This window comes from Phoxinus phoxinus (assembly GCF_949152265.1).
Source record: "Phoxinus phoxinus genome assembly, chromosome: 1".
Lineage (NCBI taxonomy): Eukaryota > Metazoa > Chordata > Actinopteri > Cypriniformes > Leuciscidae > Phoxinus > Phoxinus phoxinus.
Genome location: NC_136876.1, coordinates 18283093 through 18296811, shown reverse-complemented (window position 1 = coordinate 18296811; position 13719 = coordinate 18283093). Strand labels below are relative to the sequence as shown.

Here is a 13719-nt window from a genome sequence, read left to right as displayed (position 1 = left end):
GTTTGTTTACACACTTGCAACCCTCAAAAACGTAAACCTGTTAACAATTTATCGCCAAGTAGGCTACTAAAGTTACCTACTTTGATACCTATTCATTACACACACACACACACACACACAGTTTTTCATTTCTATCCTTGTGGGGACATTCCATAGGCGTAATGGTTTTTATACTGTACAAACTGTATATTCTATCCCCTTACACTGCCCCTATCCCTAAACCTGCCCCTTACAGGAGACATTCTGCATTTTTACATTTTCAAAAATATATAATTTAGTATGTTTATTAACCCATTCCCCTCATGGGGACCGCTGGCTGGTCCCCACAATGGAGGTGATCTCAGGTTTTACTATCCTTGTGGGGACATTCGGTTCCCACAATGCATAATAAACCAAGCCCACACACACACACACACACACACACACACACACACACACACACACACACACACACACACACACACACACACACACACACACACACACACACACTGGCTGTTGTATTAGCCTATATAAATATTTTTAAAAGAGCATATCCTATCCATTAAAATTATATGTATCATAATTGTAGATGTTTTAAATTACCACTGACATAATTTTTTGTGAGGCTCAATGAATGGAAATGCATACAGATTTCTTTGCTTTCTCCATGTAGCCTACTATGGGGTCTTTGGTTGTAACTATAGTATTTTGATGGTTACTATGATAAATATGGTAATAAATAAATGAACTATTAGGTCAAGCCTTGTGAAAAAGAAGTTACACTTTAGCAAACATTGAAATGTTTAAATTAATTAAATTAATGACAAGGAAGATTTAGGGTAAACTAAAATATACTGTAATGTTATTTCTATTGAAACATGTAATTTAAATACTTATTTATTTACACATTTGTAATGATAAAGTTAAAATATTGTAATGTCATTACATGTGGCCAAAATTATTAGAACACCTGACAGATCTGAAAATATGAACTTTTTTTTGCCTCCAAAACATGATTTCATTTCATAATGTTCAGGAAACATGCAGATGGTTGCTATGAGCACAACAAATATCAGATGAAGTGAGTCGTACTGTTTTTATCCACTTTTACCTTTAATATTTTGGTATGTCCACCTTTTGCAGCAATTACACCAGCACACCTTTCTGGCATTATAGTGTCAATATATTTCCTGAGAATTTCAACACTAATGGTTTTCACTAATGGAAAGCCAAAGGCTTGGCTTTGGCCTCCTTTGAATGTACAATAGATCTGTTCTGTGCAGTTTATTTTTCAACTCGCCCCAAATTAGGGAATTCATAGGAAGCCCCGGCAATAGTTAGAAGAATGTTTAGGGTAATTTTCCTCTTGAAAAATAACAACTGAAACCTCTTAAATATGCCAAGTGTTCTAATAATTTTGGCCACCACTGTATGTGTGCTTTAGTATGTTAGTCAACACATTAAAATAAGTGTACTTTAAATCACAGCATAAGATTATTAAAACATAATAATGTAATATGTACTTTCAAATAAAATGTTTAATTTGACATTATTTAAAAAGGGCATTTAAAAAAAAAGTATATTTAAGTGTGCTAAGTCATATAGGGCCCTATTTTAACGATCTGAAACGCAAGTGTCAAAGCGCAAAGCGCAAGTAACTTTGTGGGCGGATTCCGGCGCTGTTGCTATTTTCCCGGCGGGATAAATGCCTCTTGCACCTGGCGCAAATCTAAAAGGGGTTGGTCTGAAGTAGCTTCATTATTCATAGGTGTGGTTTGGGCGTAACGTGAAATAAACCAATCAGAGCGTCCTCTCACATTCCCTTTAAGAGCAGGCGCGCTTGTTCCATGGCGGATCGCTATTATAACGGCGGATTTGCCAGGCGCACACCAGGAGCGGTTCACAGCCGAGGAGACCGACGTTCTCGTCAGGGCCGTAAAACACAGAGAAGTGACATTGGGGATGATGGGAGAAACCCACCTAAATTAGATTCGCTTAAACAGGCGTATAATTTGGGTAAATGTGTAGCCTAATCTAGATAAAAAATCTTTTTCACATCTTCACGGACACAACAATGATTTCCCTCGTGTGTTAATATTTTTCCTTGTAATAATGTATGATTTGCAAAAATGAAAACTGCTGCGTCTGTTTATAATGATTAGAGAATCAAAGTGGATGCGCGTTAACACGCTACATTATGGCCAAGCACGCGCCCTTAAAATACCATATCACTAACGCGCAACGCGCCACTGTCTTTAGACTGTTTTTTTCCTGGTCAGTGGCACAATTGCTTTCTAAAACTGGAAAATAGCACCATGGAAGTTTTGCGCCGGAACACGCCTCCTCTTTGCGCTGAACCGCCCCCGCGAGCGCAAGTTCATTCCCTAATTTACCGATGTGCGTCTGTGGAGGGAAAAGTCCGCTGTGCGTGGGTGCAAAATAGGAATGATACATGCGTCGGTGTTCAAAGTCAATTGCGCTGGGTGCAAGATAGGGCCCATAGTCATGAAAGTGTACTTTCTTTCAACACACTTCGGCCCTGTTTACACCCGGTATTAAGATTCTCAAAGGGGTCACAAGAAGGCGAGGCAGACACATTCTCGTTTACACCTGGTGTTTTAATCCATCTCTTTTGTCCACTAATATTCCCACATCATGTCAGTATGCAGTATGTCTATTCGAACACATTCGACCTCTGGGAGTGGTTGAAAGTAGACAAGCTTAAATAATTTTAGACCCCGTTTACACCTGTATTTAGCGTCGTCCACTTGTGAAAAAAAAAAAATCCTTTTGAGACTTTAAAGTATGTACACATTCAATCAGTTAAGCGCACTTCTTTTTCACTTCTTAATCACACAAATTCTTTATAAATATTTAATTTCATATATTTCTGGTGAATGACCCCACGAAATATTAGTGTAAACAAATGTGTAATCAGTGTAAACTCATTTGCTTTCTGTGCGAATCTCTGTAAGAGCTGCTCTGTGTAAACACGGCTCTGTCCGGTTGCAGCAGCCGAAGGACTCTGCGCAGAACCGCTCGCCGCAGGAGGATGTAAACCCATGGATCCAGAATCTGGTTCCAGCTAGCCAAGCGCAGAGCCAAGAGGAACAGCTTCTCACAGTGGCGGACCGGTCTGCTGATTCCTTTATAAAACCTGCCAACGGATATGAGGATGTAAATCTGTGAAATGAAGAGGATAACAGTCAAAAAGTCCAGAAAACACAAATGCGGTGAAACACAAGTGTTTATCGAATGCACAACGCCTCACTCACAAGAAAGGGACTCCAGCAGATGCAGGAGACCATTGTTATCCCGGCCAGCTGAGTCATCATTTCCACATCCAGGGAATGCAGAGACGAAGATGAGAAGGATGCATGTTTCCGAGCAGCGTTTAACTTAACACATCGGTCCTTAAACCTTGCCTGGAGCAATTTCAGCCCGCTTATAGTATTAGACACAACTGAGATGCTCAATGTTACAAGCCCCAGTATGGAAAAAGCCAAAGCAAGGTTGGCGTCAGCGATTGAAAGTGGACCGTTCACAGGTAAGAAACACCAGGTGCCGGGAAACTGCGGTTTGTAGTTGCCCACTTTCAGCAGAGGGAGTCCCGCCAAAGTGAGAGCCGTGGAGGCGATCAGGAGCACGGTGAAGCGGACGCGTGTCATGGTGACAACCGCCGGGTGCAGGAGAGGTTTCGTGATGCCTATGCAGCGCTCCACTGCCATCGCACTGCCCAGCAGGAGCGGGCAAAGGCCGAAAAACACCATGCATGCTCCAAATAGTTTACAGTAAACCTGAGGAGGCTCCACTGCTACTGCCGCCCTGTGATGCTTCACCCTTTCAAGATGGAGGTGAAGTGCAAAAGCGCCTGTGATCAGGTGACCTGCCAGGTCGCTCAGAAGCAGGGCTGAAGCCAGCAGGAGGAACGGCGCTTTGGCCCGTCGGCGGAAGCAGGCGTAGGAATGGGCTAGGATCGCCAGAGCGGTTAGGTTTGAGAGGGCACCGAGGGTCATGGTGAAGTAGGACATCCCAAACGCTGGTGGGTTAACCAGAGCAGGAGTTGTTGAGTTTACTTTTTGGTTGTCGGGACAGAGAGTTGTGAGATTATATTCAGATTGCTGGCATAAAACGGGGAAGGAAGAGGCGAAAAGAATATCCATGGTGTGGCTGAAGGAAATCCTTAAAGGTGAGGGTCTGTGATGAATGTTTCTCTCCAGGGACGCTCCTGCTGGGAGCTTGGTTGTAACCGTGGTCAGTAAGAATGGATTCATCTATTGCTGTAAGCAAAATCATTCAGAGAGAGAGAGCAATTCAGACACGATTTTCACGTCTGAAGTCTACATTAAAATTCAAGACTGGAATCTTGCTTGAGGAAAACTCTGGCATCCATATATAGCAAAATGATGCTGGCTCAGTAGAAATAAATATTGCTGACAGGAAGACACGACTGAGCAAGCCGCTTGGCCTAACAATTGAATTATAATTGAATAATTATAGAATTGAATAATTTTTAATACAAATGTGACATTGAAAATATGTTAACAGTTATTTGGAAAACTCTTACATTCAACCCGTTGCCAGATGGATTTACTTTGACACCAGAGTTATTTTAGTATCATTAATGCACTTCTTGTAAGTCTTTTTTTTTTTTTGTTAAATTTATAGTAATTATATATATATTTTAAAATATGTCTGATTATATTTTAAATACTTTTATTATATTTAATTTTAAATGTTGTTTTGGAAACTGAAGATACGATTTCAGTTAATGTTTAATGTATTTCAAGTAGGTCTAATAAAAATCAGTTTTTTAGGAATGCACCGATGTATCGGCCAATAATCTGCCAATAAAAACAGCCGAATATCAGGGCCGATTATATCCTGTCAATCAAAAGGAGGCGGAAAAATGTGTTCAGACAGTAACCCTGTTTACTGTGTGTGAAGAAAATGTCTCTTGTGTTGAATTTAGGGGAAGTTAACAAACAATAACGCATTAACAGTAAAAAAATGGCGATGTTAAAGCAGACTCTATTCGAGCCTGAATCACCCGTAGTTTAAGCCAGGTCTGTGTTTTTTCCCCCCGCGGACCTGTGAATAAAATAACAAAGTTTCAGAACTATCATAATTTACTCTCTCATGTTGTTCCAAACCCGTATGAGTTTCTTTTGAAGAATGTTGTTAATCAGTTGATGGACCCCATTGACTTTAATTGTATTTTTTTACTACAATAGAAGTCATTGGCTACTGTCAACTGTTTCTTCAAAATATCTTCTTTTGGGTTCAGCTGAAGAAAAAAACCCATACAGGTTTGGAACAACATAAGTAAATGCTTACATAATTTCATTTTTGGGTGAACAGTTCGTTAGTTACCTATGAAAAACAATAGAGAGGAACTATATGTGTGTGTATATGTACTATAGCAGATCAACAGTAATACATTTAAATACAAATAAAAGGTAGGCTACAAAATAAGAATACACAAAGAACAAGACAAAGTATTATTGCACTGAGAGCGTAAATCTCAACAATGTTAAGAACAAGCTACTCAAAGAGAAAGAGCTACTCTTTTATGATTTTTATTATTCAATAGTGTTTAAATTATATACTTTCTTTATATACTTCATTTCAGATTTCTGTTTTGTTTTATTTTTGTACTGTTGAATTTGCTCATCCAATTATTTAAGGATGCAATGCCTTCATTGCCTCCTCTGAGAAAACACCCTTGCTACAAACAGAAAGAGTTATTACTATGAAGGCACATAATTGAGGGCAAAATAAATAAATATGCACATTTTTACGGTTGGCTGCATTATGGGTAAAGTTTTGTTGCTATTTATGGAATTAATTATAACTTTTCTGTTTGCAGTTAAAACGGTGTTGTGTAAGCGGCCTTAATTAATGAGTTAATGACCTAAATTAAGTTAATGACTAATGATACAACGGAAGTGAATCAATCAAAACTAACTTTAGCTGGAAAATAACTTTATTCTAGAGCTGTTGTTAAGCTAAAACAATCTCTGTTACTTTAATTTCCCATCGTCACTGTAAAGCTGCTTTGAAACAATCTATATTGTTAAAAGCGCTATATAAATGAATGACTTGACTTGAATTGAATGAATGAAAATTGAATGAAAAATGATCTTCTCACGCGGGTCAATCTTTCAGTGTATCTGTCCTTTTCCCACTGCTGCCGTGCCAAAAATCCCTTCATTTATCTTCCTCTCCCTCCAGCACTGTCACCCTCTGCTCCCTTAATTCACGCCTTTGTGTTGTCCCCTCTCCTGAATCTGTTTGCTAGCATTAGATTTGTTCTTGTTGTTTCCACACAGTGGTTCTGTCATCATTATTGCTAGTATGGAGTGCAAATGTGTTGTTTTTAACTAGCTGTTCTGACCCATAAAATCAACTGCCTTACTTGACTAAATCAACCTATTTATGTACCAAGCAGAGACTTTCATCAAAAGCGACTTACAAATGAGAATCAGAAGCATTTTAGATAAGACATAGCCTAATTCTTTTACAACAACGTTAACATTTTGAAACAATTAAAGTGCTTTTTTCTTTGCACAAACAATGTTACACGCACAAAGAGCTCATGAAACGTCTTGTTGAGTGCAGTTTTTTCTTTCTGTTTTGACTTATTTCCACAGCGTCAAAGCCAATAAACCTTGATTTTCTACTATTGCTAGTTAGAATCAGGTGGTATTTATAATTTAGCGGGAGGGGACATTCTCATTCAAGAAAGCACTTTTGGACAAAAAGTTGGATCTGTAAATATAGTCCAAAAAGAGTCGATAATTGTGGTCCGTTTGCTGGGAGAGAAAGACTGTAAACTGTAAAGGTTTAACTGTTAAAAGTTCACTAGCACTAGCAGCTAACGGACATGAACAAAAAGCTCCCATTTTGATTGCCCTGTTCTTAAAAACACCCCCTTACGAAAATTAGCCATGGTTTAAAAGTGTAGTAACAATAGTTGTTTGGCAGATTGATTACCATTTCCTCAGTTTTACTACAAGTAGGCTACCATGGTTAAACTACGGTTAGTGTAGCAAAACCATGGTTAATTTGTAGTGTTTAATACAATAACCATGTTTTTTTTGTAGTAAAACCATGATTAATTTGCATAAGGGCTGGTATTAAGGTGCGGTCAATTTTGTCTGAAATTGTCCAGTCTTTTCAATAGGAAATTCACGCAATCAGTTATTTCAACGGTTTCTGTTTTGAACAGAAAGCTGCTTGATTTGAAAGTGTCTTCTGTGTGAACGGTGCTTCATGCACTATTGACAATATACCGCAAAATTTAGCTAATGTGACACCACCTTTACAGTGACAAAATAACTTGTCACAGTATTTTCTTAAAATGCCGTGCATTCTTGTCCAACAGCTGCTGACTGCCATATTCTCCATCAGAAACTCTTGTTTTTTTCTTTTAGACAGACAAAGATGGGATAATATCTCGTGGTGTGGTGGTGAGGGTTTTTCACTCTCAGAAAATGGACTTGAGAGACTTCAAAAGGCAGACTCTGTCTGTCTTTTAGTCTTTCTTCTTTTCAACTAAAAAGTCATGCTGCCCCACAATGCCCCAAAATTAAACCTGCTGAGAGGCTGTAATGGAGTAATCAGTGCGCCTCTCGAAACTCGGCAAATTGTTATTTTTGTTACAGTTCCCTACCCTTTGTTCTCCCTCTGTGCATTCACACATTTAGCCTTTAAATTTTACCTTTCTTTTAAAATTATTCTGCTTTCCTGGGCACCATGGGGACAATCGGATTGATTTTAATGTGAGATTATTGATAGCAGAAGACTGAAAAAACGCAGCTATATTTCCATTGTGAGAAAGTGTGAGGACTGTGTTAAAGAGCCGCAGCAGGAAACCAGTATGACCATATCAGGTCACTGAGAGCCCAGTCCGTCTGTGAGGAATTTCAAGAACATTTCACTCAATGCCGTCGCATTTTAAAGTAGTATTTTATGACCCTTTAAAACATTTTGATATGTCTCGGCATTGCTTTCTCAAATCGAGCCAGAGACTCTGGAAGGACCATATTTTTCCTTCAGACTTTGATTTACAATATAATACAGTATCTAAATGGGCACTATTTTCAATCCTGTCAGATTCCCAATTATGAGAAGAAAAGAAATCAACTTTGAGACAAATCGAATAAATGTAGCTCTCATGATATCATCCTCATGGGTGTTGATGGCAATTAAAGTCATAGTCATTAAATCACATCATAAATGGTCATTCAAAAAGCCTCACCAAGATGATATGCATGTATGAAATGAAGGGCTAAAACAGAAGAAGAGATGTGTGCTTGACTCACCCAGCGTCCCAGTGTCTGTTTGTCCTGTATATATCAGCGACAGCAGCACTTCTCCCATGTGCTTCAGGCAGCTCTCTACCTCTTATCACTCTACAGTCGTGGAGCAAAACAGCCCTCTCTCTCTCCCCCACTCCTCATCCCTCTTTCTCTCTCTCCTTTCTCCATATTCGACCTTAACCTTGAAAAGCATCCACGTTTTCTTTAAAAACACACAATACTCAAGCTGTTCATTGCTGAGGTTACACATCATTTATTTGAGTCAGGGTTTAGATATCAGGTCTTGTGAGTGTGCAACACTCAGTTCCATTGTACTGTATGTACTTTTGAGAAAATTAAATATCTAAACATCTGCTGACAATAACTGAGCTGCAATCCAATTTTGCTCCTGAGGGAGCAAGATGTTAAAAGTCTTCGCCCACGGCATGGAGCACCTGTGGATTGAAATTGCCAAAGAAACTCATAATGACAGTGATTTCCCTAGCTTATTCGATTATGTGTGTATTCCCTTCTGAGATCAATGATGTATTGCTTTTTTTCTCTAAAATATATATATATTTTTTAAAAGTTTCATATTTAAAAACATAATATTTATAATAATAGCCTCAACCGTTAGATATTAAAACGGACCAAAATATAATTGGTTGCCTAAAAACAAGATTATTCAAACGCTTTTGGTTCTCAACTGGGAAACATGAGCTGCATGTCTGTTCTGACTGGGCCACTCCAGCAGGGAAGAACAATTCCAAATGTGCATAATAAAAAGCACAACACAGGATTGCCAAATTATAAAAGAAAATATTTATTTTGCCAGCTGTCATTTGGGAAAAACTAGCTAAACTGGCATATGGCATAATAGACTGGCTGTGTTATCTCCTCAAAAACAGCAATTGAAACTTTTTTTTTTTTTTTTAAATATTGATGAATAAAACATGATATAGTTTAATTTGGAAGTAAATTAACTTTTTGAAGTAAGTTAAATTTAAAATTTGATTACGATTTTGAGGTAACATTTACTTCTGCATATGTTCAGTTAAATGTTTATTTATTGGCCTATACCTTTCATTACCTCTCAAGTATTTATAGCCTATATAATGTATCAGCTGTATCATTTTTGTGATTGGACCAGGCGATGTGGGACCATTTTAACCTGGATAAATAAACATTATCCTAATTTTTATTTTATTTTATTTTACTTTAATCTTTCTTCTTCTTTTTTTAATACTATTTAGTGTCTTGGACTTTTTAACCTTGAGCTTTTTTTCTGAGTATCTCCACCACAGATAGTCTGCTTTTAGTCCTTTAGGCGATTATAAACTTCATAATGGAAGACAGAGAGAACAAATATAATTAAGATAAGCCTTCTCCAGTTTATCTGTCTCTGTTCATCCATGTTGAAACAGAGTCCAATTCAATTCCCTGTTTCTTTTTCACTGCTCAGTGTCTCTCTATGCATTATAATGTGCACCACCGGCTTCGTGATCCCCTGCTGCGGAAGTGTTGATGCCCAATGACTATTGAGGCAGATCTTGAACCATGTCATGTGTCTTTCTGTAGAGAACATTTTCTTGAATGACAGTTTAAATTCATGATAAATTACTTGGTTCCTCTGAGTTGGTGGATAGAAAGTCAAAGTGACCTGAACAGTATAGGCTAAGATTTCTGCCATCAACAGTATGTTCACAAACTTAACTTATTTTTTTTTTTTTTACAGAGAAGCTCACTGTTAGACATTTTATTGTATTTTTGCGGTAACTTACTGGCAGCACTATTGCCAGTAAGTTACTGTAAGTTCCACTTTACTGTAGCTTACCTGTAAATGTGTTTTACGGTATGATGCCCTTACTGCAATTTTATTTTACAGTAAGATGGCCTTACCGCAATTTCATTTTACAGTAAGATACCCTTACCGCAATTTCATTTTACAGTAAGATACCCTTACTGCAATTTCATTTTACAGTATGATTTCCTTACTGCAATTTCATTTTACAGTAAGATGCCTTACTGCAATTTAATTTTACAGTATGATGCCCTTACCGCAGTTTCATTTTACAGTACAATACCCTTACTGCAACTTATTTTTCATTTATTTTACACTATTAATGCTATTGAATTGAATAAATTCCAAAAAAGTTACTTGATTTCATGTACATCAGCATATTTATTATTTACTATCACAATTAATTACATTCAATTTACTTATTGTGATGCAACATTTAAAAGAGAAATTCATGCATAACAAATAAAAGCAGATCATGACAATACGCAAAAATTTTTTTTTTTTTTAAATCAAGTACAAAATACACAAACAGTTCTCAGCTAAAACAAGAGGAAATTAAATCAAAAGGAAATGGCACCCACCTCTCTACTAATCCCAAATAAATAACAATATACATTTGTATGATAAAGAACAATACAACAAAAGTTTACAAATAAATAACTGATCTGAGGAATGGTGCTGCTTTTGCCCCCAAAGCTTCCTCTCCTCCAATCACAGCAGATTTACACCCGATCATTGGCGTCAGGTGGCAGCAATTCCTTTCTGCTTATGGGAAGTAGAGAGAGAGAAACAGGGAGAAAGGGGAAAATAAATAAAAAAACAAAACAAATACATCCTTGGACATAACACACTCAAACAGCAAGTTCTACAGATTGTAGCACCAGCACCAGATTTGGTAGCACCGCACATGTAATATGAGCTTAATCACCGTCTTTCTTAAATTTAGACTTTTGTCTCAGTGCATGCGTTGTTTTAGTTTGGCAGGGTCGCCACTAGCTTAGCTTAGCATAATGAATCTTTTGTTGCCAGCTAGCATGTTCTGAGTAAAAGTGATATAAAAAAAACACCTAATTACTTCTTGTGGCCTGCATATTCACAACGAGTACAAATAGCGATGCAGATTAAGACTAGGCGATTTCCTAGACAGATTTTGACTTGGGACTATATTAGGGTGAAGCACAGGCGAAGCACTGCTACTTGAGTGCAGAGATATCACGCAACACATGAAATCCCAGTCAACATAATAGTAGCTGGCTATTTTTCCTACAGTAGACATAGTAAATGGCGATGAACATGGCTGATTTTGTGAGAGATGAAGAGGGTGACTTCTCAGACAGTCAAGATCCAGAACCATACCTCTATGAACCAGAGTTTTCAGAAGAGGAGCTGCGTGCTTTGGAAATAGAACAACAGGAGGAGGAGGTTGCGATCGCTCAACAACCTGAGGACGTGAGGATGAGATCCAACACAAACTGGTGGTGTGAGTGTGGGGGAATATGCCAACCTATGCCGACTGAAATAAACTCAACACAATCCAAAAGCGAAGATACTCGGTGCAGGTCACGCCGGTAAGTTGACAGATTTCATGTGTTGCGTGATATCTCTGCGCCCAAGTAGCAGTGCTTCGCCTGTGCTTCACCATGATATAGTCCCAAGTCAATATCTGCCTTGGAAATCACCTAGTCTTAATCTGCATCGCTATTTGTACTTGTGAATACGCAGTAGTAATTAGGTGTTTTATTTTTTATCACTTTTACTCAGTACATGCTAGCTGGCAACAAATGATTCCATTCATTATGTTAAGCTAAGCAAGCGCCGACCCTGTCAAACTAAAACAATGCATGCACTGAGACAAATGCATTTGCCCACCTATCTAAATGTACGAAAGACGGTGAATAAGCCCTATTTAAAAAAACTGTGGAGTGTTCCTATAAAAGAAAACTACGGTGAAAAATAAACCTAGCACATGGTTACAGAGTAGATCGTTCTCTGGAATGCGTTTTAATGATAATCGAATGTAAAGAGTTTTATCTCTAAATACAGATTAGCTTATAACGCTAGTATATGGGGCAGAGAGTAAGTTAAAGTAAATCGCTAGTTAATACCACTAACAAGGCTCAAAATAGCCTCACACTACCACGGTAGCATAACGAGGGTCCTTACATGCAAACCGAAGCATTGAGAACTTTGTAAGTGTACAAACAGTATAATAAGAAGATACTTAATAAAGACAATACATTACGCGTATACAGACAGCAGCCATCTTGGAAAACAGTCTCGACAAGTCGAGCAACGAGCGCTGTGCTAAGTGATATGAACTGTGACTTGTTCATTTTTGTATTATTATTTGTATTTATTTATTTTCTCTGTTGCGTTCAGTGCTTTCTTCCGGAAACAACAGAAGATTCCAAGTCACAGTTCAAATCACTTAGCATGGCAATCGTTGCTCGACTTGTCGAGACTGTTTTCCAAGATGGCTGTGTCTGAATACGCGTAATGTACTGTCTTTATTAAGTATCTTCTTATTAAACTGTTTGTACACGTACAAAGTTCTCAATGCTTCGATTTGCATGTAGGGACCCTCATTATGCTACCTTGGTAGTGTGAGGCTATTTTGAGCCTTGTTAGTGGTATTAACTAGCGTTTTACTTTAACTTACTCTCTGCCCCATATACTAGCGTTATAAGCTAATCTGTATTTAGAGATAAAACTCTTTACATTCGATTATCATGAAAACGCATCCCAGAGAACGATCTACTCGGTAACCATGTGTTAATTACCCCTAGGTTCATTTTTCACCGGAGTTGTCCTTTAAAGGATTCACGGACACCCTGAGAACAGCAGGGACAAATATTTAATGGAACTGCAAAAATTGTGTACTGGTGTTGGTGTCTGACTGATTGTGGTGGCCTGTCCGGGCCAATTTTTTGTACCAGTCCAGCCCTGCATAAGAAACTTACCTAATTTGATGTTCTCCACTCAAATTCGGTGAGCCTCTGCAGAAACGTTGCTACCCGGGAGTTGATGGCAGTCACCTTTCTCTTTTCAACACCTCCTGTCTTTCGACCTGTGCCAACTTTGGCCGTGCACAACCTCTTCAGGGTTGATCCTTAAAAAGAATCTTAAAACAAACACAGGTCTTACATTTTCATATTAACACATACAGTAGCCATCTTTAAAAGCGGCCTTCTAACACAGACGCGCTGCACAGTTATACTAGTTAACTCACTCGAGGCCCAGAGAGAAGGAAATTAATAGTGGAATAAAGTTGTTATTTTTGTGTTTTTTTTGCAAACAAAAAATATTCTCGTCGCTTGATAAACTTAAGATTGAGCCACTGTAGTCACTTGGAATTTATTAATGATCTCTTTAATAACTTTTCTGGGCCAGCAAGATTCATTCCCTCTGAAAGCCTATGGTGGAGTGAGACAGCTCTCATAAAAAATATCCTAAATTGTGTTCGGAAGATGAACGAAAGACTTACATGGTTGGAACAACATGAGGGTGATTAATTACTGACAGAATTATCAATTTTGGATGAACTAACCCTTTAAAGTATTATTTAAATCATTTATATTTTTATAATCAAAACCTTCTATTTAAAACATTAAAGTACGCGTGAACCGGAAGTTG

The 13719-nt window shown here is 38.0% G+C and overlaps 1 protein-coding gene across 1 annotated transcript; it reads right to left on the bottom strand.

Moving 5' to 3' along the window:
• Nucleotides 1–2916: 2916 nt before the first annotated feature.
• ptger1c (prostaglandin E receptor 1c (subtype EP1)) lies at nucleotides 2917–4165 on the bottom strand (the record flags this gene model as incomplete). Its single annotated transcript, XM_079612680.1, has 2 exons — nucleotides 3258–4165; nucleotides 2917–3165 (listed from the first exon to the last, which is right to left on the bottom strand). Exons 1-2 carry the CDS (start codon nucleotides 4143–4145, stop codon nucleotides 2917–2919), a joined length of 1137 nt encoding a protein of 378 aa, XP_079468806.1. The 5' UTR covers nucleotides 4146–4165.
• Nucleotides 4166–13719: the final 9554 nt, after the last annotated feature.